The sequence below is a fragment of the Callithrix jacchus genome, chromosome 10 (genome assembly GCF_049354715.1).
Source record: "Callithrix jacchus isolate 240 chromosome 10, calJac240_pri, whole genome shotgun sequence".
Classification (NCBI taxonomy): Eukaryota; Metazoa; Chordata; class Mammalia; order Primates; family Cebidae; genus Callithrix; species Callithrix jacchus.
The window spans coordinates 30,620,728-30,646,056 of NC_133511.1; the positions used below are offsets into that span (position 1 = coordinate 30,620,728).

Sequence of the window (25,329 nt, forward strand, 5' to 3'; positions counted from 1 at the left end):
CACTCCTTTTTTTTTGTCTCCCTGATTCTCTTCTGCCTTGGCGTGCCCCCTTCCTTCCCTCTTCCATTCTCCTCCTCCATGCCCCTCCTTTTCTTCTCTCTGTTCTCTTTCCTCCCAACCTTCCTTAAAGCTGTCTTCTCTCCGCATCTCCAAACCTTCTCACACACCTCCCACAGGCTTCCCATTCCAGATTTCTTCATTCCAGGGGCTTCTGATGACTTGAAAGACTTGAGAGAAGAAAAGAGAACTCAGCTGTCACTAAATATTCCTCCCCGCTGCCCTAGTCCCTTTCCCCAAGGGTTTTGGAATAGTTCAGGCCCCAGCTCGCTCCCTTTCTGTAAATGTACCTCTGTCATATTTTCCTTATAAATAAGAGCTATCCAGAGCAGTTTTCGCTTGAGCTGCTTGGGGGATGGGAATGGGAAGTGTCCATCCCATCTGCATCCCCTACTCCCCCCAATGTCAGTGCTGTCAGACACCTTTCAGCCACTACACCTGAGGCCCAAGGGCAACCCACAGTTCCTGCCCGGTGAGCCCAGGGCATCTCCCACTGCCCTTGCACCCAGCTTCAGCAGCCCTGACCACCAAGAGCACATGGCTCATGGATCTGTGCCCAGGGAAATCTGCCTCAAGCTTGGTCAGTGTTTTAGGCAGAGGAGTCACTCCTGAATGCAATTTAAATGTCTTTGGCAGCCACAGAACATGAAGGTCCTTTAAAGCAAGTCGTCCCCTATCTGTCAGAACAGGGGAGCCAGTTAAGATTTTATTACAGTTTATCTTCAGAGGTGGGGGTGGTGAGGGAGAGCTCAGGAGTTATTTTCCATGTGTGAGATAGACTAAGTCTTGAGGCTTGCTGAGTTTATAGATTACCGGTTGCCAGAGTTCCTTTTGCTTTTTACCCTGGAGGGGAAAAATAAAAAATTAAAACGTCCACTTACAGATCAATTGCATTGTCTGCTGCTCAACAACATATGGGCCTGGGGCAGGAGGCTGTGAGCCAGGCCTCATTACTAAAGATCCCTGCAAAAATGGGCGCAACCCAGACAGCCTCTCCCTCCAAACCCTGACCCAGGGATTGCTGTTCATGCAGCTGGAACAATGAGCACTTGTGGGGGTCCTCCCCACGTCAGTCTAGGGCCAAAGGCTATCAGATGGGCCCCAAAAGCAATACAAGGTCTTCTGCCATTTTTTCTTCTTCTTGCTTGGCTTTCTTTGGAATTTATGTCCCAGAAGAATATCCTGGAACTTTTATTGATGAGGCCAGTTCCTTGGGAGAGATGGAAAGGGGAGGAAGAGGAAATGGGAAGAGATTGGCGTGGGGGTAAGGGGGAGGAGGTAATGATGGTTTAAAGGAGCAACGGAGGATGGAAGCAGGGTGGTGTGCAGAGCCTCAGATCTGGGCTTGACGGGTTTGGGCAGGCTCCGGGCTGCAAGCAGGGGTCCCGTACATTTGAGGTACAGACTTTTAATCCACAGAAGTGTGTGTGTATCGCTTCACTTGATCCCAGCCTGCTTTCCTTCCTTCCTTTATTCATTCATCTGAAAGTCCTTATGAGCATTTGCTATGTGCCTGTTACTGGGGACACAGCAGTGTACCAGACAGGCACGTTTCTTCCCCTCTTGAAGCTTCCAACTTGGCATCAGCCTATTTGCCTCTGTGAAGGAAGACAGTCAAAGCACCCATGAGTCATTCTACTCTTCGAATCTGACTCTGCCCCGTGGTCTGACGAAGGCTGAGCCCCAGAGCTGCCATGTGGAAAGGTTGCTTGTCCATAGGTACAACTTCCACAGGGTATGGTGGAGAGCGAGGAGGCACGCTGCTGGAGAAGAGCGCCCGTAACCACCACCCTGCCAAAACCTGCCCTAACATGGAAAAGACCCAGGCAGCCAACGGCCTCCTGAATTAGGCTGTTTGACAAAGTAATGAATCTAGCCTGTAGAGAAGCAGGCATGGACTGCAGGGCATGCTAAAGCTCCTTCAAAGATCCGAAGGAGGTCATAGAGGGGGCGCAGTGGAGCTATGTATAGCGACTCCAGAGGACACCGTTTGCAGTGCTTGCTCGAAGTTATAGAAAAAGGAATTGGGGCTTAATGTAAGAAAAAATTATATAAAGCATAGTAATGAGCGCCCTGTTCTTGGAGGCAGACGAACAGTGTCTGCACCAACCTGCTAGTGATGGCACAGAGGAGGCAGCTGCACTGCATGAAGCTGGGTCTGCGTAGTATCCAATGCCCCTTCCAATTTTAATACTTTGTGATTCTGTAAAACATCTAGAAACTTTATTTTTAAAGCCACAAACCACTTATTTTTAATTTGGGCGTTCCTTTCCCATATCATTATGATTATCATTTTTTGTGGAGTGGTAAAAAAAATGTTTCCAAGGCCCTTCCCTTCTTTGCTGCCTCTGAAAAGCCAGACCTGGGCACCTTTTCACATGAATATTATATCCTAGAAACTCTGGGCAAACAGGGGCCAGTGCCTTATACACTGGGAAACTTCACAAGCTCTGAGATCCTGAGAAGCGTGTAGTGTTATCGCCAGTTTGTTGCACATTTTTAGAAGGCATTCTGATGATTATTTAATTATTTTCCTATCTTGGTTTGAAGAGGCAGGAGTTAAATGCCAGTGAGTGTGTGTAACAAGAACTATATAACCCTGCCCTTTGTGAAGAGTGTGTGGATCAAAGGGGAAGCTAAAATTACTCAGATCATGTAGAGCTGCGCTTTGAGGTTCTCCGGGACGGCAGTGCTGGCAGCAGCAGGCCTGGTGCCCTGGAGCCCTGGCTTCCTGCCCGCTTCTCTGGAACTCAGCTGAGCTTCATGGGCACTCTAGAGCACAGCCTCGGAGACCCTCTCCACACACACGGGTGTGCTGTCTGTCTTGGGTTAGCCACGGCCCATGAATCTATCTCTGACTCCTGGGAAGCCAGAGGTGGGGTGGGGTGGCAGGATGGGAAACCTCCCAGTCACCAAGTGGCTTTGGTGAGGTGCTGGGGGTGGGTCAGATCCTCCTCAGACTACACACGGCTGCCACCTCCTGGAACTTGCCATAACCCAGGCAACTGTCAGATCCCGGGCCTTCACTTGTGATGGCAGGGATGGGGCGCTGCAAAGGAGGGCGGTGGGGCAACCACTGGGTGTTAACCTGCTCTCTACTCTGGAAACCCAAGGCTGGAGGCTGCTGCAGCTCTGGACGACCTGGGGGCTTCTGCCAGCCCCGCCTGGCTTCCCTCCTGGAATAAAGTGGAACCCTTGCTGGTTTCTACAACCAAGCCTGATTTCAGGAAAGGGGGTGACCTTTGATTTATCCTGCCCTCCTCATGCACATCGTGCCCCACATTGGTAAAACCACGGCATGTTTTCCAAGAAGCCCTTTCTCTCCCTCTGAGCTAAAATTCAGATGTAATTATATGCAGGAGGGCTAAATTCTTAGTTTGAGGCTCTTTTAGTTGAGGAGATTTGTTACAAGCCGCTCAAAGGCTCCTGTGCCCTAGTATCTCTGACAGAGGCAGCTGCTGTGGCAAGGAGAGGTCCCCAAACATATCCACTGGCCCTCTCTAAAGACTCTTGGTGACTGTAGAGCCAGAAGTAAACAGTGCAACGAAGAGATCATCTCCTCCAACTCCTGTTTCCAAAACGCACCTGTGTTTTAATGGCTCCCCAGGGAAGGAGATCCGGTCATCGGTTGACATTCTGCGATGGTGCCTGATAGCCCTGGCTAGCTCCAGAATGTTTCTATGCCTCTTGGGCCTTCTTTGTGTATCTGCATCACTCAGACATTGGTGCTCCTTCTGGCCCTGTTTGCTCCAACCCTGACGAGAGCCTTCATATTCAAGTTCCTAATGAAATCCTCTTTGACTTTTGCTCATTTATAATACTTTGTGCAAGCTCTTGGGGTCCCAGAGAAATCAGGTTCTAGACAAAATGCCAGGTACCATCCCCCAGATCTGCAGGTGAGGGTAGTCACTGAAATGCTAAGTGACCTGTTTGCAAGTGGACAGCTGAGAGTGACCTTGCTGGCTGGGCTAGACAGAATGGGCTCTGGCTGTTCAATGTGTGTCATTTCTCTGCTGTTTGATCTGGTTCACATTTGGCTTTGGGGGATTGAGTCCAGGCAGTGGGCCCAACTCAGCTGTGTCCTCTGGTCTCTGCACAAGATCTTTGTCATGAAGCTAGGCAAGGGCTATTTAATCCTTTCTGTTACCGCAGGGTAATGGTCAAGGTAGGAAGGAGCTCTGGCTGGGCTGCCTGGAAGAATAGGTTTAGGTTTATAAGGTTGATTTCAGTAGTTGTCAGGGTTTAATGGGTAGGGGAAGGAGAGGGGCTAGCTGATGGAGGCCTGGCTCTAGCACTCAAGTTCAAAGGGCCAACGGTGTACACGGAGGTCAAAGCCCCAGGTTGGGCAGGAAACTTGTTCAAACCAGCCTGGAGAGCTTCCTCAAATCTTGAGGATGTTACATTCCCCAAGGGCAGTGACCACATCGTAAATGTATTTTCACTCCCTTACAAAACTCAGCACAGTACTTTTCACATAGTATATAGATGATGGTCAGGAGCACTGAGTTCCAAACCCTGCTCTAGGATTTAGTCTTGTGACCTGGATGAGTTAATTAAATTATCTTCTCTATGCCTCAGTGGGCTCATCTGTTAAATAGAGATAATAACAGTACTTGCCTTAGATGACTGTTACAAGGATTAAATGAGAGGATAAGCCATTATAGCAGAGTCTGGCACATTTGCTAATATTATTAGGCACACCAGGGGTATTGATTGAATGAATGGCTAAAATTCAGATGGAAGTATATTGCAGGACGGCTAAATCCTTAGTCTGAGACTCTTAATCTTCCGTGCTTAATTTTGTCCTGGTATTTGTCACCTATTTTACATACTAGAGAGTTTTATAGTTATTCAGATCATGAAACCAAGACAGCCTGGAAGAAACTAGCACATGTATTGAAACCCTTTCCACTTCGAGGCTGAAAGCCGGGACCGTGGTGCCCTGCCACCATGTTCTCCACATGTGTTGAAGCTCAGGGGCTGAAATGTGCAATTCTTTGCTGTTGATGCAGCTACGGCTGCCTGGACAGAGCTAGGTTATGCTGTTCAGCCCCACGCTGCAGCTGGTTCCTCTCCTGACCAGAGGCCAACATGCGTCCCATGGTTTGTTAGGGTCAGGGCAGCCACCTGGGGCCACAGACCAGAATGCTGCTCACTTATCTCCTTGGGGATTTGAATTTAGCCCTTGGCCTTGCTGGCCCTCTGCTTTGGCCACCTGAGAAAGCTGGCACAAGACAACAGGAAATTGGAAGCTATGTCACAGGTCAGGTGTCCAGGGAAGGCCTGAAGGTGACCACCCTGGGTGTCATATGGAGGGAGGTGAGGACACCCTGGCAGGAAAGCTTGGACTCAGCTTGGGCTGTGGCCAACCCCTCTCTCTTCAAAGCACCCACCAAAAAAGCTGTAACAGAGCAGAATGGCTGGGCCTCTCTCACCCCTTCCTTTCCTGCACTGAGCTCACTCGTGCACCGGCCTCATGACTCCCCTGCCAAGTCCCTTGGCTTCCCTCCGCAGTCTGTGGAATCTGAGCAGGATGATCCCTGGCCCAGCTGTTAGGAATCATTTTGAGGATGAAAACAATTAAGCTAGGCAAGAAGCCCACCACCGAATCCTATCCCCTTTTTCGTACCCTTGCCCATTGTTCTCCTTCATCCCTTTCCGGGTCACCTTTTCCTTCTATCTACAGACCTGCTGAGAACATTCACTGACAGTGGGTGGGATCTGGAGGCACCCCCCAACCCTGTGGATGTGGAGATCCTGTGGTGTGGGAGGAAGGGGTAACTGGATTCTGGAAGCATCTCCCCCGCAGGAGGCTGGGCCAGATTCAGCCAAAGTGCTGTGTAACATTGCCAAGCAGTGTCCTTTCCTGGACTTGTCCTCCCTGGCTTCTGGGCATCAGAACTCTTGGTGCTGAAGTAACAGATGTGGACACTGAGACATGGCTAAAGAAGGCTGTGAGCCATTTCTCCATCTACCCCAGGCAGCCCTTCAGGCTCTGCAGGCCAGGGAGCTCACTACTGCATCTAAAGAAGTTCCTCAGACATTTTGAACACTCCCTGCAAGGGCAGGACTAGCTGAAGGACTATCTGTTGCTAGAGAGGGCCCTGGGGCTCTGGACTTCAGCCTGGGAACCAAGCGAGGGGATGAAGGCAGCATCTTTGGTCTCTGGTGTTCCACATGGCTCCTGAACTACTCTGGACAGTATCTGCCTCCCCTGCCCCCAGGCCATAGTGTTCTGCTACTGCTGTGTCCTGGTATCTGAGGCCATGCCTAGCACATAGTAGACTCTCAGCAAATTTGTCTCACTGAGGCTGACAATGTCCACTTTCTGCAGCAGGGCCAGTGGGGGCTCCTGGGCTCTCCAGTGCCCTTTCTGCTTCAGTTCCAGAATGCTGCCCCAGGGCCAGGGCTGGGGGCCTGGGCAGTGAATGTCCTTCATCACTGGGGTGCTCAGCGCCTGCCTCCCCTCCCTGCAAGTTGCCATAAATTCACCCTCTGACCACCTTTCTCCATCCTTTCTTCATGGTAAGGTGATCATATTCCTTCTTCACCTGGGTTATTTGCCTTAAGTATCAAAGTCCTAAGCTAAAGAAACAAAATGCTAAGGTGGCTGATTTCAGGTATCAAGAAGGGAGAAGGCCTGTCTTGGGGAGGGGGGAAATGGGAGCTTCCAGAAGATAGAGAATGCCTGTGAGACTCAGCTTCCCAACTATCCCTAGAACTTCCTCATTATCTCTGTGGCCCCAGGGCAGGGACCCAGAGACTGGCACATGCCCAGTGTGAAAGCTGGCAACAGGAGCTGAGAAAAGCAGCCTGAAGTGCATTTCTCAGTGCATTTCTCAGCATATCACCTTACCCTGGTCCACCCTGTTGGTGAGGGCGGCTGCCCCGCCCACCTTCACAGCTGCCGGGGTGTGGCTGGGGAGGGGAGCCTGGGCTGTGAGAACAGATGATTTCAATTTAAGCAGCATTTGGGGAGAGTACTGTTCCACTTGCTCATTTTTCTTAGCACTTCCCCCACCCTGCCCCGAAACTTGATTCAGTCAGTGGTGGATGGGAAAGGCCGGTTTCCATGACAACCTCACTGTGAGAGAAAAATCAGCCACAGAGCAGGCCAGAATTTTATCTGGAAGAGGGCACTTGGGTGGGTTTAGAAATAAAGGCCCAGCAAACACTGAGATGGGCTCTCATCCTTTGGTGGGAACTCAGACCGTGGAGAAGGCATGGAACACGGGGTACCATCCAGGATGTTTATGCTCAGAGAGACACACCTGCTCATTGCCTGGTTTCCATTAAACCGGCCTGATCTCTCTGGGCTCCAGGCCTACTGCTTGGGTTTATTTTCATGGCTGATGTAACCCAATCAGACTGACGAGTCTGGATCTTTCTCTTTTTCGTACAGTGCTTCCTGTTTAGTTGAGTATGTTCAATATTTCTGTGCACATTCATTTCCTGTCTGATGTTTCCAAAGAGGACTATGGTCTTGATTTCACCTTCCAAGGCTAATGCTCTGGAGCCCAAGGATCCAGATGTGTTGATAAAAAGCATGGCATGGACACTGTTCACAAGGGTTCAATTCAAAGGGAGGGGATTTTGGGGAAAGATGAAGGGTTTCAGTTCAACTTTTACACCCTTTTAGAGTTGTGGAAGTTGAGTTTCTAAGGAGAAATTATTGGCTGGACTTGGTGTCCCAGCCTGTGTCCAGAATGAGATGATCAGGAAAGGTGTTTCTAGGAGGCTGTTGCTTTGAAAATGTCCAAGTCTGTGCTTGAGGACTTAGGATACATTGACCCCTATAATTCTCTGAGGTTCTCGGTCTGCTGGTTTCCTTAGAGATCAATATGCCAGTGCAGCTCTGGGCCTGGCAGAACTAATGGCCCTGGGTTTGGAAAAGTCCCCAAATGTAATCTCCTCCAAGGGTTTTGTCCTTCACTCTGAACTCTATGGGGCCTTTTAAAATAGATTGAATCCATATGTTTCTGATTCATTTGCACTTAACTCATCAGACTGTTCCCTTTTTTAAATGAGTGATTTGTTGTCTTAAGATTCTGCAGTCTTGTTTATAAGCACTTCTTTCCCCCTTAGAAACAAGATGCCATGCCTTGTCAAGGCATATGTTAGGGGGTGGCTGTGGTAGAGACCTTCTAGTTTCAGGCCTGGGTCTTGTTCTGGTTCCTAAGAGGAAATGCACTCTTTTTGCAGAGCTGCTTGGTTTGAGTGTGAAAGATTTCTTTTTTGCTCTGAGCATGGGTTTGAGAGCAGATATTCGTACTCCTTCTCTTAGGTTGGAAACTCAACCTAAGAGAATGCTGCTTCTGAGTAGCAAAGTAACCTTGGGAAAATTACTTAATCCCTTTGGGTTCTCCAATCTTTCCTGTGTAAACTGGGGATGAAAATACCCCCTACATCACAGGGCTGTCATGGTAATAATGTATTTCAAGATGTTATAAAAACATGAGTCATAGAATTAGCTGGGGTTCTTCTAAACAAGTCCAAGCCCATGCACTGCTCTCGCCTTTCCTTTACATGTCATCCCTTGGGTCCACTTTGCTCCAATTAATACGTCGAGACTCAGCCCAAACATCACATATTCTGAGACCTTACTTATATATCAGCCTTCACCCCCCTCAAGAACAGTTCATCAGTCTCTCCTCTGTGTCCGTGCAACATCTTATCCATGTCTTCATCTTCAGACTCATCACTTGTTAGCTATTTGTTTATATAGCCCTATTTTCCCTTCATAGAACTGAGATCTCCTTGAAGGCAGGAAAATTATATTCATCTTGGTATTTCTGAAGACCTGGACAGAGTCTGGCTCATGGAGGGGCTCAGTAATAGTTGAAATTAAGAAAAAAAGACAGCAAAGGAAATACAATGCTACAAATTCTTTAGGGATTCAGGATGAATCCAGTTAACTCCACTGGCTTTGTAAGAAACAGGGGCTCAGGAGAAAGTAATTGGTAAAATTTCTCTTTTTTCTGTAAGAATTGTTAATGCAAATTAGAGGGCAGCTTTCAAAAGCCAGCAGCAGCAGCAGCAGCAGCAGCAGCAGCAGCAGCAGCAGCAGCAGCAGCAGCACACTTCTTCACTAACTATATCCCCTCCTTTATGATAAGGATTTGACCTTATCAGAGCCTTTTGAGACAAAACTAGAGATACCCAAGCCATAGGGTCATATGTAATGATCAATATCAAAGTTTTACAGTAGAATTCCAAGCTATTCCCTTCTTTAAGGTATACCAGGTAAAATGGAAAAGAGGAAATTCTTTTCCCATTTCTTTTTATTATTTATTTATTTATTTATTTTTTGAAGGAGTGAAGCAGTAAGTCTTTTCCCATTTTTTGAAGGATTTTATTGTCAACACTGGTCCTCTTTCTCAATCCATGGCCTGTGAGCATAGTCTTGGAGAAATAAAAAAATAGGTCCATATAAATTCAACATTCAGAGTCATTGCATGTTAGATATGTAGCAAGTAAAGTGTGACTGCTAGACACTGTAGGTCTTGGGGCAACAAAGAAGCATTGAAAAGATCTCTGCCTTTGAGTATTGGTTGTAGATACAGATACACAGCTAACTGCATTGCAGAGAAGATTTTGATAATTGCTAAAACAAAGGAACAATGCATGGGTACATAGGAGGGAAAAGTACCTATAACCAGTTTAATCTGGGAAGGCTTCATGTGGGAACAGGGGATAACGTTTGACCTGAACTTTGAAATACAGCTAGAACTTGACAGATGGTAATGGGGAGGGTTTCCAAAGAGAATAATCACCTGAACATAGTTCATAAGGTGGACATGTGCAGAGCATATTTTAAGAACATCAAACAGACCATCCTGGAGTGTATGGTTACTGGAAGGAACATGGAGAAATTAGGCCAGAAAGAAAGGTTTGAGCTTGAAGTCAAGGACTTAAGACTTTATATGCAATGGGGATCACTATTTTTGATTATGGAATGACTTTATCAGAACTATGGTATAGAAAGATAATTCAGGCCACAATGTAATAATAATCATCCTTTATTGAATACCTGCTGTATTCAAGCAACTATTCTAACTGACTTACATGAATTAATTTATTTAATTGTCATTTCAATCTTTGAGGTAGAGAGAATTATATCCCATTTTACAGATGAGTAAAGGATACATAGGCTGGGTGACCTTCCCAAGTCCAAACTGCCAGAAAACTGCTAGGATTCAGATCTTGATTTTTAGCCCCAGACACCATGCTCTTAACACTTAATACAGGTAGTTAGAAGCTATTTCAGTATCTAGTAACAAGTTCTGAGGGCTGAATGGAAACAGTGGTTGAATAATAGAAAGAAAACAGGTATGAACAACATAGTAGAGGCACTGCCCCCAATTTGCTGTGGAGTGGAGGATGGTAAAGGAGAGCAAAGAGCCAGAGAAGACTTTGTGGTTTGGGATTTGAACCACAAAAGGCAAAGTAAATTTCAATGGGAAGGTGAAGAGTTCAATTTTGAACATGTGGAACATAGCACACATGTGCAACTATCCTGCAAGATGTTGGAAGTGTGGGCTGGAGAAAGTTTGCAGCTACAGATGTTGAAACATTGTGGGAATCATCGAATCCAGGGTAGGTCAGGCCATCAGGAGAAGCATAATCTCTTTGATGCCTTGTAACATAAACTCTCAGACAATAATTTTTCTTTTTCTAGTTACTTAACAGTATAAAATTCAGTTGTCGATTTGAGATCTTTCTTCTTTTTAAGTGTAAATACGTATGGGTACAAAGTTTTCTCTTAGCACTGCTTTTGCTGCATCCTATAAGTTTTGGTATGCTGTATTTTCATTTTCATTTATCACAAGGTATTTTCTAACAGCCCTCGTGATTTCTTCTTTGACCGATAGGTTGTTTAAAAGTGTGTTGTTTAATTTCCACATATTTGTAATTTTCAGAGTTTTTCTTTTACTGTTATTTCTAGCTTTATCTTATTGCTGTTAAAAAAGAGACTTTGTCTGACTTCAGTCATTTTAAATTTGTTAAGACTTGTTTTGTGGACTAGCATATCCTGAAGAATGTTCCAGGTAACACTTGATAAAACACGGATCCTGCTGGTGTTAAGTGAAGTGTCATGTTTATGTCTGTTAGGCATAATTGCTTTGTAGTTGTTCAAGTTCTCTATTTCTTTATTGACCTTTTGTCTGTCTGTCTTACCAATTTTTGAAAGTAAGGTATTGAAATCTTCTACTATTATTGTAGACCTGTGTATGTCCCTCTTCAAATCTGTCAATGTTTTCTTCATATATGGTAGAACTCTGATACCTGGGGCATACATGCTTATATTTGCTAAATCTTTTTGATAAATTAACCTTTTAATCAATATATGATAATCTTTGTCTCTTGTAAAGTTTTTAATAGTATGCTGTCTGGTATTACCTGACATTTGTCCATATCTTTACATAGCCACTCTTAGGTGTCTTTTGCTGATATTGGCACAGAATATATTTTACCACCTGTTTTCTTTCAACCTATGTGTGTCTTTAGATCTAAAGTGAGTGTCTTATAGGCAGCATATAATTGGATTATGCTTTAAAAAATACATTCTAGTAATTTGTGCCTTTTGTTTGGGAAGTTTTATCCATTTATATGGAAAGTAATTAGTAATAAGGAAGAAATTTCTTGTGCCATTTTGTTATTTTTCTGTAAGTGTTATAGCTTTTTTATTCCTTATTTCCTCCACTACTGTCATTCTTTGGGTTTAATTGATTTTCCTGTAGTAACAAGTTTGATTTCCTTCTATTTTCCTTTAGTGTATATTCTAAAGATATTTTCTTTGGGGTTACATGGGGATTATATATAGTATCCTAAAATTATAACATTCTATTTTGAATTGACACCAAATTAACTTCAATTGCATATAAAAACCGTACTTCTTTGAAACCACTCCCAATACTTTATGTTATTGAGGTCATGAATTATATATGTTGGGTACCCATTAACATAGATTTATAGTTATTTGTATGTACTTGTTTTTTAAATCCCACAGAAGATAAAAAGTGGAGTTATATATCAGAGTTATAATACCAGATTTTGCATTTGCCCCTATCTTTACTTTTTTTTATTGCATTTTAGGTTTTGGGGTACATGTGCAGAACATGCAAGACATTTGCATAGGTACACACATGGCAGTGTGTTTTGCTGCCTTCCTCCCCTTCACCCACATTGGGCATTTCTCCCCAGGCTATCCCTCCCCAGCTCCCCCCGTCGCTGTCCCTCCCCTCTTCCCCCCAATAGACCCCAGTGTTTGGTACTCCCTTCCCTGTGTCCACATGTTCTCATTTTTCATCACCCACCTATGAGTGAGAATATGCGGTATTTCATTTTCTGTTCTTGTGTCAGTTTGCTGAGAATGATGTTCTTCAGATTCATCCATGTTCCTACAAACAAAACGAGCTCATCATTTTTGATTGCTGCATAATATTCCATGGTGTATATGTGCCACATTTTCCCAATCCAGTCTATCATCGATGGGCATTTGGGTTGGTTCTAGGTCTTTGCTATTGTAAACAGTGCTGCAATGAACATTTGTGTGCATGTGTCCTTATAGTAGAACGATTTATAGTCCTTTGGATATATACCCAGTAATGGGATTGCTGGGTCAAATGGAATTTCTATTTCTAAGGCCTTGAGGAATCGCCACACTGTCTTCCACAATGGTTGAACTAGTTTACACTCCCACCAGCAGTGTAAAAGTGTTCCTATTTCTCCACATCCTCTCCTGCATCTGTTGTCTCCAGATTTTTTAATGATTGCCATTCTAACTGGCATGAGATGGTGTCTCAATGTGGTTTTGATTTGCATCTCTCTAATGACCAGTGATGATGAGCATTTTTTCATATGTTTGTTGGCCTCATGTATGTCTTCTTTTGTAAAGTGTCTGTTCATATCCTTTGCCCATTTTTGTATGGGCTTGTTTGTTTTTTTCCTGTAAATCTGTTTTGAGTTCTTTGTAAATTCTGGATATCAGCCCTTTGTCCGTTGGGCAGACTGCAAAATTTTTTTCCCATTCTGTTGGTTGCCGATTCACTCCAGTGACTGTTTCTTTTGCTGTGTGGAAGCTGTGGAGTTTGATGAGGTCCCATTTGTCTATTTTGGCTTTTGTTGCCAATGCTTTTGGTGTTTTGGTCATAAAGTCCTTGCCTACTCCTATGCCCTGAATGGTTTTGCCTAGATTTTCTTCTAGGGTTTTTATGGTGCCAGGTCTTATGTTTAAGCCTTTAATCCATCTGGAGTTGATTTTAGTGTAAGGTGTCAGGAAGGGGTCCAGTTTCTGCTTTCTGCACGTGGCTAGCCAGTTTTCCAAACACCATTTATTAAACAGGAAATCCTTTCCCCATTGCTTGTTTTTGTCAGGTTTATCAAAGATTGTATGGTTGTAGATATGTTGTGTTGCCTCCGATGCCTCTGTTGTGTTCCATTGGTCTATATCTCTGTTTGGTACCAGTACCATGCTGTTTTGATTACTGTAGCCTTGTAGTAGAGTTTGAAATCTGGTAGTGTGATGCCCCCCGCTGTGTTCTTTTTGCTTAGAATTGACTTGGCTATGCGGGCTCTCTTTTGGTTCCATATGAAGTTCATGGTGGTTTTTTCCAGTTCTGTGAAGAAAGTCAATGATAGCTTGATGGGGATAGCGTTAATTCTGTAAATTACTTTGGGCAGTATAGCCATTTTCATGATATTAATTCTTCCTAACCATGAACATGGCATGTTTCTCCATCTGTTTGTGTCCTCTCTGATTTTGTTGAGCAGTGGTTTGTAGTTTTCCTTGAAGAGGTTCCTTACGTTCCTTGTGAGTTGTATTCCTAGGTATTTTATTGTTTTTGTAGCAATTGTGAATGGCAGTTCGTTCTTAATTTGGCTCTCTTTAAGTCTGTTATTGGTGTATAGGAATGCTTGTGATTTTTGCACATTGATTTTATATCCTGAGACTTTGCTGAAGTTGCTTATCAGTTTCAGGAGTTTTTGGGCTAAGGCAATGGGGTCTTCTAGGTATACTATCATGTCATCTGCAAATAGTGACAATTTGGCTTCCACCTTTCCTATTTTAATACCCTTTATTTCTTTTTCTTGCTTGATTGCTCTGGCTAGAACTTCCAGTACTATCTTGAATAGGAGTGGTGAGAGAGGGCATCCTTGTCTAGTGCCAGATTTCAAAGGGAATGCTTCCAGTTTTTGCCCATTCAGTATGATATTGGCTGTTGGTTTGTCGTAAATAGCTTTTATTACTTTGAGATACGTTCCACCGATACCTAGTTTATTGAGAGTTTTTAGCATAAAGGGCTGTTGAATTTTGTCAAATGCCTTCTCTGAGTCAATTGAGATAATCATGTGGTTTTGTTTTTGGTTCTGTTTATGTGGTGAATCACATTTATAGACTTGCATATGTTAAACCAGCCTTGCATCCCCGGGATGAATCCTACTTGATCATGATGGATAAGTTTTTTGATTTGATGTTGCAATCAGCTTGCCAGTATTTTATTCAAGATTTTTGCATCTATGTTCATCATGGACATTGGCCTGAAGTTTTCTTTTCTTGTTGGGTCTCTGCTGGGTTTTGGTAACAGGAAGATGTTGGTCTCATAAAATGATTAGGGAAGGATTCCCTCTTTTTGGATTATTTGGAATAGTTTCAGAAGGAATGGTACCAGTTCCTCTTTGTGTGTCTGGTAGAATTCGGCTGTGAACCCATCTGGACCTGGGCTTTTTTTTTGTGTAGTAGGCTCTTAATTTCTGCCTCGACTTCAGACCTTGTTATTGTTCTATTCATAGCTTCGGCTTTCTCCTGGTTTAGGCTTGGGAGGACACAGGTGTCCAGGAATTTATCCATTTCTTCCAGATTTACTAGTTTATGTGCATAGAGTTGTTTGTAATATTCTCTGATGATGGTTTGAATTTCTGTGGAATCTGTGGTGATTTCCCCTTATCGTTTTTTATTGCATCTATTTGGTTGTTCTCTCTTTTCTTTTTTATCAGTCTGTCTAGTGGTCTATTTTGTTGATCTTTTCAAAAAACTAGCTCTTGGCTTTATTGATATTTTGAAGGGTTTTTTGTGTCTCTATCTCCTTCAATTCTGCTCTGATCTTAGTTATTTCTTGTCTTCTGCTAGGTTTTGAGTTTTTTTTATCTTGCTCCTCTAGCTCTTTCAATTTTGACGATAGGGTGTCAATTTTGGATCTCTCCACTCTTCTCATATGGGCACTTATTGCTGTATATTTTCCTCTAGAGACTGCTTTAAATGTGTCCCAGAGATTCTGGTATGTTGTATCTTCATTCTCATTGGTTTCGAAGAACTTCTTTATTTCTGCCGTCATTTCACTGTTTATCCAATCAACATTCAAGAGCCAGTTGTTCAGTTTCCATGAAGCTGTGCAGTTCTGGGTTAGTTTCTGAATTCTGAGTTCTAACTTGACTGCACTATGCTCTGAGAGACTGTTTGTTATCATTTCAGTTGTTTTGCATTTGCAGAGGAGTGCTTTACTTCCAATTATGTGGTCAATTTTAGAGTAGGTGTGATGTTGTGCTGAGAAGAATGAATATTCTGTGTATTTGGGGTGGAGAGTTCTGTAAATGTCTATCAGGTTTGCTTGCTCCAGGTCTGAGTCCAAGCCCTGGATATCCTTGTTAATTTTTTGTCTGGTTGATCTGTCTAATATTGACAGTGGAGTGTTAAAGTCTCCCACTCTTATTGTGTGGGAGTCTAAGTCTCTTTGTAAGTCATTAAGAACTTGCCTTATATATCTGGGTGCTCCTGTATTGGGTCCATATATATTTAGGATCATTAGCTCTTCTTGTTGTATCCATCCTTTGACCATTATGTAATGACCTTCTTTGTCTCTTTTGATCTTTGTTGCTTTAAAGTCTATTTTATCAGATATGAGAATTGCAACTCCTGCTTTTTTTTGCTCTCCATTTGCTTGGTAAATCTTCCTCCATCCCTTTATATTGAGCCTTTGTGTATCCTTGCATGTGAGATGGGTTTTCTGAATACAGCACAGTGATGGGTTTTGGTTTTTTATCCAATTTGCCAGTTTGTGTCTTTTGTTTGGTGCATCTAGCCCATTTACATTTAGGGTTAATATTGTTATGTGTGAATTTTATACTGCCATTTTGATGTTAGCTGGTTGTTTTGCCCGTTAGTTGATGAAGATTCTTCATTTTGTTGATGCTCTTTAGCATTTAGTGTGTTTTTGGAATCGCTGATATTGGTTGTTCCTTTCTATGTGTAGTGCCTCTTTCAGGAGCTCTTGTAAAGCAGGCCTGGTGGTGACAAAATCTCTGAGTACTTGCTTGTTCGCAAAGGATTTTATTTTTCCTTCACTTATGAAGCTCAGTTTGGCTGGATATGTAATTCTGGGTTGAAAGTTCTTTTCTTTAAGGATGTTGAATATTGGCCCACACTCTCTTCTTGCTTGTAGAATTTATGCTGAGAGATCTGGTGTGAGTCTGATGGGCTTCCCTTTGTGGGTGACCCGACCTTTCTCTCTGGCTGCCCTTAGTATTTTCTCTTTCATTTCAACCTTGGTGAATCTGATGATTATGTGCCTTGGGGTTGCTCTTCTTGCAGAGTATCTTTGTGGTGTTCTCTGTATTTCCTGGATTTGAGTGTTGGCCTGCCTTGCTAGGTTGGGGAAATTTTCCTGGATAATATCCTGAAGAGTATTTTCCAGCTTGAATTCATTCTCTTTGTCGCATTCTGGTACACCTATCAAATGTAGTTTAGGTCTCTTCACATAGTCCCACATTCCTTGGGGACTTTGTTCATTCCTTTTTGCGTTTTTTTCTCTAATCTTGGTTTCTCATTTTATTTCACTGAGTTGATCTTTGACTTCTGATATTCTTTCTTCTGCTTGGTCAATTCGGCTGTTGAAACTTGTGCATGCTTCGTGAAGTTCTCGTGTTGTGTTTTTCAGCTCCTTTAATTCATTCATATTCCTCTCTAAGTTATCCATTCTTGTTATTATTTCCTCAAATCTTTTTTCAAGGTTCTTAGTTTTTTTGCATTGATTTAGAATGTGTTCTTTTAGCTCACAGAAGTTTCTCATTACCCACTTTCTGAAGTCTGATTCCGTCATTTTGTCACAGTCATTCTCCGTCCTGCTGGTGAGAAGTTTTGGTCCTTTGTAGGAGGCGAGGTGTTCTGGTTTCGGGTGTTTTCCTCCTTTTTGTGCTGGTTTCATCCCATCTTTGTGGATTTATCCACCTGTCGTCTGAGTAATTGCTGACTTTTTGATTGGGTCTCTGAGTGGACGCCCACATTGTTGATGATGAGGTATTTCTGTTACTTGGTTTTCCTTCTACCAGTCTAGCCCCTCCGCTGTACGACTGCTGAGGTCCACTCCAGGCCCTGCTTGTCTGGGGTACACCTGTAGCAGCTGCTGAATGGTGAGGGATGCTACCTGTTTCTTCTTCTGCTATCTTTGTCCCAGAATGATGTCTGCCAAATGTCAGCCTGATCAGTCCTTTTTGAGATGACTCTGGATATACAGGGGTCAGGGAGCTGCTTGAGGAGTCAGTCTGTAATTTATAAAAGCTCAAGTGCTGAGCTGTGAGCTCCGTTGTTCATTCAGGGCTGTTAGGCTGCTACGTTTATGTCTGCTGCAGCAGAACTTTTAAACCCCCTTTTTTTTCCTCAGATGCTCTGTCTCGGGGAATTGGGGCTTTCTTTATGAGTGTCAGTTGCACTATCCTGCCCAGCTAGGAGGCAGTCTAGTCACTATTTGCCTGCCGAGGCTCCGCCCTGCTGATGTGGGGTCCGCCCTGTTGCTGCGGGCTCTGCCCTGCAGCCACAGGCTCTGCTGCGGGCTCTGCCCTGCTGCCATAGGCTCCGCCCTATGGTGGAGTCTCTCTGTTATGGTGGGTTGCCTCGGCAGTCAGGCTGCATCAGCAATGGGAGTGTACCTCAGTAGGGGCGAATTGCCTCAGTAATGGTGAACGCCCTTCCCCCACCGAGCTGCACTGTCTTGGGTTCAGCTGTGCCCGAAGTGAAACTCTCCACCCGGCGCATTTTGAATTGCCATTTTGTTTGTACCTGTGGAGGTGACACCCACCAAGCCTGCTCGCCTGGCTCCCTGCCTCAGAGCACCTTCCTTTTTTATTTTTACTTTTTAAGTTGAACGGATGGCTCTCTCCCAGGTGTTTCAGTCGCCTGCTATTAGGGCACCAGAATCTGTGTGATTTCCCGTGCAGTGAGCCACTGCGCTGGCTCAAATGCCACTTCGTAGGAATCTCCTGGTCTGGCTCACTGTCCAAGTCCTGTTTAATCAGATGGATATGCTAATCTGCCCTCCCAAATCTCAGATTGCCAGTTTAGCAGGGCACCCGGACCAGTGTGTTTTGTGCGGAGTGTTGCAGAGTGCTGCTGCACTGCGGCGCCAGCCGAAGCAGTTGCAACAGCCAAAACGGCTGCGCTTGCGTCCCGTGTCTCTCCTACACCTGGGAATTTCCCTGTTCTGTGGGCAACAAAGATCTGTCTGGAAATGCAGCTTTGACTCACCCTCTGTGCGTTCACTGAGAGCTGCGATCCTGAGTTGTTCTTACCACACCATCTTGAATCCCCCATATCTTTACTTTTACCGGAGATCTTTACATCTTCTTTGAGTTACTTTATAGCATCCTTTCTTTTCAACCTAAATAACTCATTTCTTGTAGGGCAGAACTAGAAGTAATGAATTTCCCTGGTTTTTGTTTTGTGTTTATTTCTTTCTCATTTTTGAAGAATAGTTCTGCTAGATACAGTGTGTGTGTGTGTGTGTGTGTGTGTGTGTGTGTGTATGTGTTATTTTGGTACTTTAAATATTGTCCAACTGCCTTCTGGTATCTTAAGGTTTCTGATGAGAAACTAATGTTACTCAGGATCTACCATATGTGATGAGTAACTTTTCCTTGCTCTTTCAAGATTTTCCTTATTTTTGCCTTTGCCTTTCAGCAGTTTGTCTTCAGTGTGTCTCAGCATGGGTCTTTCTAATATTATCCTACTTGAAATTCATTGAGCTTCTTGAATTTGTAGATTCATGTCTTTCCTCAAATTTGGAAAGTTTTAAGCCATTATTTCTTCATGTAAGCTCTCTTACCCTTTCTCTCTTCTCTTTATGGGACTTCCATAGACATATATTGATTCTCTTGTTAGTATCCCTAAGTTCCTTAGGCTCTGTTCACTTTGCTTTATTATTTTTCTTTCAGCTCCTCAGGCTTGATAATTTCAAATGTCCACTCTTCAAGTGCACTGACACTTTTTTCTACCTGTTTAAGTCTGCTATTGAAACCTTCTAACTTATTTTTCAATTCAGTTTTTGTATTTTTCATCTCTATCATTTCTGTTTGGCTTATTTTATAATTTCTATCTTTTTGTTGGTACATGTAATTTGTTCATGTATTGTTTTCTGATTTTCTTTCTTTTTTTTTCCTTGCCTTTATTTTTATTTTAAGACAGGGTCTTATTCTGTTGCCCATGCTGGAATGAATTCAGGGGCAGGATCATTGCTCACTGAAGCCTTGACTTTCTAGGCTCAAGCGATCCTCCCACTTCAGCCTTCTGGGTAGCTGAGACTACAGCCACATGTCACCATGCACAGCTTTTTGTTTTGTTTTGTTTTTCATGGAGACAGGGGTCTCACCATATTGCCCAGGCTGAGCTCAAGCAATTCTCTTACCACAGTGTCCTAAAGTGCTGGGATTACAGGCATAAGCCACTATACCCAGCCTTCCTTCATTCTTTATCTATGTTTTTCTTTAGCTCTTTAAGCATATCTAAGAGGGTTGTTTTAATTTCTTTGTCTTGTGTCCGATTCTTGTGTTTCTTCAGGAATGGTTTCTGTCTTTTTATTTTCTTTCTTTGAATGGGCTATATTTTCTGATTTCTTTGTGTACCTTGTGACTTTTTGTTGAAAATTGAGCATTTGAAAAAAAATTCTCCCAGTCTTCTCAGGCTGGCTTTGTGCCAGAGCCATCCTCATCTAATTAGCCAGGTGTGTTTTGATCCTTTAGATCTGTCTGAGGGGAGAAGTTAAGGTCTTCTCAGGTCTTTCCTGAGCATGCATCTTGCCTGGATGTGCATGGCATTTCTATTACCCCACATTCACAGCTGCTTATACATGCTTAATTCTCCAGAGTCTCGGCTCAGTTCCTCCTAAGGGACTTAAATGATATATTCTATGTTTCCACCTGTCATCCCAGGCATCTACAAGTCTTAGTCTCTCTGCAGCTTTCCCAAGCAGTGCCTGCTACTTCTCACTGCCTCAACTCCGAGTTAGGTGAAAGAGACCAATCTTCAGGAAGCCCCCAGATAAATTAGGACATTGTGAATAAGGTCCACTCTGTTCCCTCCAATTCAAGTGATGGAATTGGGAACTGCCATCTCCTTCAGACCCAGTTGGTGGCATGTCAGAGAAAGAAGGGAAAGGGTGAGAAAAAATGCCACAGAATTTTCTACCATTTTAAATTTGACTTATTCTTGATTGGGCATTTTCTTGAATGCTATAGACCTTTGACAGTATTTCATAGCTCATGTAAGATTACTTTATCTCATTTTTGTTTTTTTTTGTTTGTTTAACATCTCTGTGAGGGAGCAAGGCTTGATATTCCACAGTGTGCCATCTTGCTGATGTCACTCTCCAGTATCCCGAATTGACACACAGACCTAAACAGACGCATAAGCCCACCATTTTGATGACTCCTTCTGGCAGCCGGATGCCCTTGACAGACCAAAATGAAGGCAGACAAGAGAGTCAAAGGCTATGTCTCTTTTCATGTGCCATAACAGATGAGTTTTTCCTATGAACAGTATCTATGCTACTCAGGAATGACAAGCTATAAAGAATGATCATATATAAACAGAGGCCTTGGAAAGTCCCAACTCTTTAAATCGTAACCACTATTCCAAAACATCAAACAATGCTATCCTTGTATATCCCTAACATGAATTTTGATTTCGCCATGGTTGAGGTGATTTTGCCATGGTTGGTCTCAAAGCATATCTTGTTCTGGATAAGCAGCTGTGAAAATACTAACTTTCTCAACTTGGGTTCCCCTGAAAGCCAAGTAGTTTATCTGTGATTCCAAGTTGCAGAAATGCAGGATGAAAGAGAATGAGAAACAGAAGAAGAGGCCAATATAAGAATGTTGCAGGGAGGGAGTCAAGATGGCCAAATAGACACAACTCTGGTGCACAACACCCAGCGAGAGAGATGCAGAAATTGAGAGATCTCCTAGCTCCAATCAAGGTACCAGGTGCATTTCAATGGGTCTGGTCAGATGGTGAGAAAAGCCCAGGAAGGGCAGACCGAGGTGGGGAGGGGTGCCGCTTCACCCAGAAAGTGCATCTGACTGGTAAGTCAGAGGCTCCCTCTCTGGCACTCCAGTCCAGATACAGCGCTTCCCCCAAAGCCTCAGCAATACACAGAACAGGGGATCTTTGCCAGTCAAGCACTGGGAATTACAAGTGCAGAGTTGAATAATAATCCAGGATGGTGTCCCGGATTGGCACACAGACCTAAACAGATGCATAAGCCCATAAGCAGACCAGGAGAGCCTGCAGACCAAGCTACCGCCCCCTCCCCTTGCCAGGAGACAGAGGGAGCTGAAAGTGGGAAGACAGGCAGAGCAGCTGGGCAGGCCCCTCCCCCATGACCGGAGAGAGGGAGCTGAAAACAGGGAGAGAGACAGTGTGGCTGGGTGGGTCCCTACCCTCCTGACAAACCCCAGAGAGCTGAAGCACTAACTCTAGCAGGTTACACAGCCAGTGCCTCAGTCTGAGCTGAACCCTGAATGATCCAGCCCTGTGGAGGAAAGATACAACCCACTATTAAAGAGGTGGGACTAGACTTCATGTTTAAAAAAAACACACAAAAAGCCTATATAGCAACAGGACGGTGTTCTTGACCACCCAGCAGCACCTTCAGGTCAGTGGAAGAGGTGGGCCTAACCTCCTGGTGTAAACAAAAAAGACACAGGAAGTTTACCTAGAAACCTGAAGGAGTTCCTAGAAACCCAGTAGGTAGAAACCTAGAAACCTCGACAGGCAGACAGGCAACCTCATCAAACAGCTCCCTGAGATCAAAGCCAAGAAGATGGGGAATAAAACAGCACAAAAAAGATGAAACTATCAAAGACCAGAACACCTCTTCTCCTTCAAGGGATCACAACTCCTCAACAACACAGGAACACAACATGACTGAGAAAGAGTGCGATCACTTGACAGAAACAGTCTTCAGAAGGTGAATAATAACAAACTTTTCTGAGTTAAAGGAACGTGTTCTAACTCAATGCAAAGAAACCAAAAACATTGAAAAAAGGTTAGATGAAATGCTAACTAGAATAACCAGCTTAGAGAAGAACATAAACAACTTGATGGAGTTGAGAAACAGCATGAGAACTACGTGAAGCAAACACAAGTTTTAATAGCCAAATCGATCAAGCAGAAGAAAGGATATCAGAGACTGAAGATCAACTCAACGAAATAAAAAGAGGAGGCAAGACAAGAGAAAAAAGAGTGAAAAGAAATGAACAAAGCCTCCAAGAAATATGGGATTATGTGAGAAGACCTAATCTATGCTTGATCGATGTATCTGAATATGATGAGGAAAATGACTCAAGCTGGAAAACATGCTCCAGGATATTATCCAGGAGAACTTCCTAAGCCTAGCAAGGGAGTCCAACATTCAAATCCAAGAAATACAGAAAAATCCACAAAGATATTCCTCAAGAAGAGCAACCCCAAGCACATAAGCATCAGATTCACCAGGGTTGAAATGAAGGAAAAAACGCTAAGGGCAGCCAGAGAGAAAGGTCAGGTCACGCACAGAGGGAAGCCAATCAGACTCACAGAGGATCTCTTTGCAGAAACCCTACAAGCCAGAAGAGAATGGGGGCCAATATTCAACATCCTCAAAGAAAAGAACTTTCAACCCAGAATCTCATATTCAGCCAAACTAAGCTTTTAAAATGAAGGAGAAATAAAATCCTTTATGGACAAGCAATTACTGAGAAATTTCGTCAGCACCAGATCTGCCCTACAAGAGCTCCTGAAAGTAATACTAAGCACAGAAAGGAACAAATACCAGCCACTGCAAAAGCACACCAAATGGCAAAGACCAAAAATACAATGAAGAAAATGAGTCAACTAATGGGAAAGAAAACCAGCCAGTAACAAAATGGCAGGATCAAATTCACACATAACAATGTTAACATTGAATGTAAATGGCTTAAATGCCCCAATCAAAAGACACAGACAGGCAAACTGGATAAAAAATCAAGACCCATCGGTGTGATGTATTTAGGAAACCCATCTCATGTACTAAGACACAGATAGACTCAAAGTAAAGGGATGAAAGAAGATTTACCAAGCAAATGGAGAACAAGAAAAAGCAGGGGTTGAAATCCTAGTCTCTGATAAAATGGACTTCAAACCAAAAAGATCAAAAGAGACAAGGAAGGGCATTACATAATGGTGAAAGGATCAATCTAACAGGAAGAGCTAACTCTCCTAAATATATATACACCTAACACAGGAGCACCCAGATACATGAAGCAAGTTCTCAATGACCTAAAAGGAGACTTAGACTCCCACACAATAATAGTGGGAGACTTCAACACTCCACTGTCAATATTAGACAGATCAATGAGACAGAAAATTAACAAGGACATCCAGGACTTGAATGCAGAGCTGGACCAAGTGGACCTAATAGACATATACAGAACGCTCCACCCCAAAGCCACAGAATATACATTTTTCTCAGCACCACATTGCACTTCCTCTAAAATTGACCACATAATTGGAAGCAAATGACTCCTCAGCAAATGCAAAAGAACAGAAATTATAACAGTCTATCAGACCACAGTGCAATCTGACTAGAACTCAGGGTCAAGTAACATACTCAAACCCGCACAACCACTTTGAAACTGAATAACTTGCTTCTGAGTGTTGACTGGATGAACAATGAAATGAAAGCAGAAATAAAGATGTTCGTTGAAACCAATCCGAATGAAGACACAACTTACCAGAATCTCTGGGACACCTTTAAAGCAGTGTTGAGAGGGAAATTTACAGCAATAAAGGCCCACATGAGAAACAAGGAAAGATCTAAAATTGACCCCTATCATCAAAATTGAAAGAGCTAGAGGAGGAAGATCAAAAAAACTAAAAAGCTAGCAGAAGACAAGAAATACTAAGATCAGAGCAGAACTGAAAGAGGTAGAGACACAAAAATCTCTTTAAAAAAAATCAATAAATCCAGAAGATGTTTTTTTTTGAAAAAATCAACAAAATAGACTGCTAGCCAGACTAATAAAAAAGAAAAGAAAGAAGAATCAAATAGATACAATAAAAAAAGATAAAGGTGATATCATCACTGATCCCACAGAAATACAGACTACCATCAGAGATTACTACAAATAGCTCTATTCACATAAGCCAGTAAACCAGGAAGAAATGGATAAATTCCTGGACACTTGCATCCTCCCAAGCCTAAACCAGGAAGAATTAAAAACCCTGAACAGACCAATGACAAGGGCTGAAGTTGAGGCAGTAATTAATAGCCTACCAACCAAAAAAAAGCCCAGATACAGATGAGTTCACAGCCGAATTCTACCAGACATACAAAGAGAAGCTGGTTCCATTCCTTCTGAAACTATATCAAACAATCCAAAAAGAGGGAATCCTTCCCAAATCATTTTATGAATTCAACATCATCCTGATACCAAAACTCGGCAGAGACTCAACAAAAAAAAGAAAATTTCAGGCCAATCTCCATGATGAAAATCAGTGCAAAAATCTTCAATAAAATACTGGCAAACTGAATGCAACAACACATCAAAAAGCTTATTCATCATGATCAAGTAGGCTTCATCTCTGGGATGCAAGGCTAGTTCAACATATGCAAGTCCATAAACATAATCTATCACATAAACACAACCAAAGACAAAAACCATATGATTATTTCAATAGATGCAGAGAAGGCCTTCAACAAAATTCAACAGCCCTTAAACTCTCAATAAACTAGGTATTGATGGAACATATCATAAAATGTTAAAACCTATTTATGACAAACCTACAGCCAATATCATTCCGAACGGGCAAAAGCTGGAAGAATTCCCTTTGAAATCAGGCACTTGACAAGGATGCCCTCTCTCACCACTCCTATTCAATATAGTATTGGAAGTTCTAGCCAGAGCAATCAGACAAAAAAAAAAAAAAAGAAAAAAAAAGAAATAGAGGGTATTCAGTTAGGAAAGGAGGAAGTCAAACTGTCTCTA

General features: G+C 43.1%; 1 protein-coding gene across 1 annotated transcript in view; it reads right to left on the reverse strand.

The window, feature by feature from the left end:
- Positions 1–880: 880 nt before the first annotated feature.
- Positions 881–25,329, reverse strand: part of SNX19 (sorting nexin 19) — a 99,855-nt gene continuing 75,406 nt past the window's right edge. Inside the window, exon 10 of the mRNA XM_054241741.2 lies at positions 881–900. Coding sequence (XP_054097716.2) covers positions 896–900 — 5 coding nt within the window. The 3' untranslated portion in view covers positions 881–895. The remainder of the gene's footprint in view (positions 901–25,329) is intronic.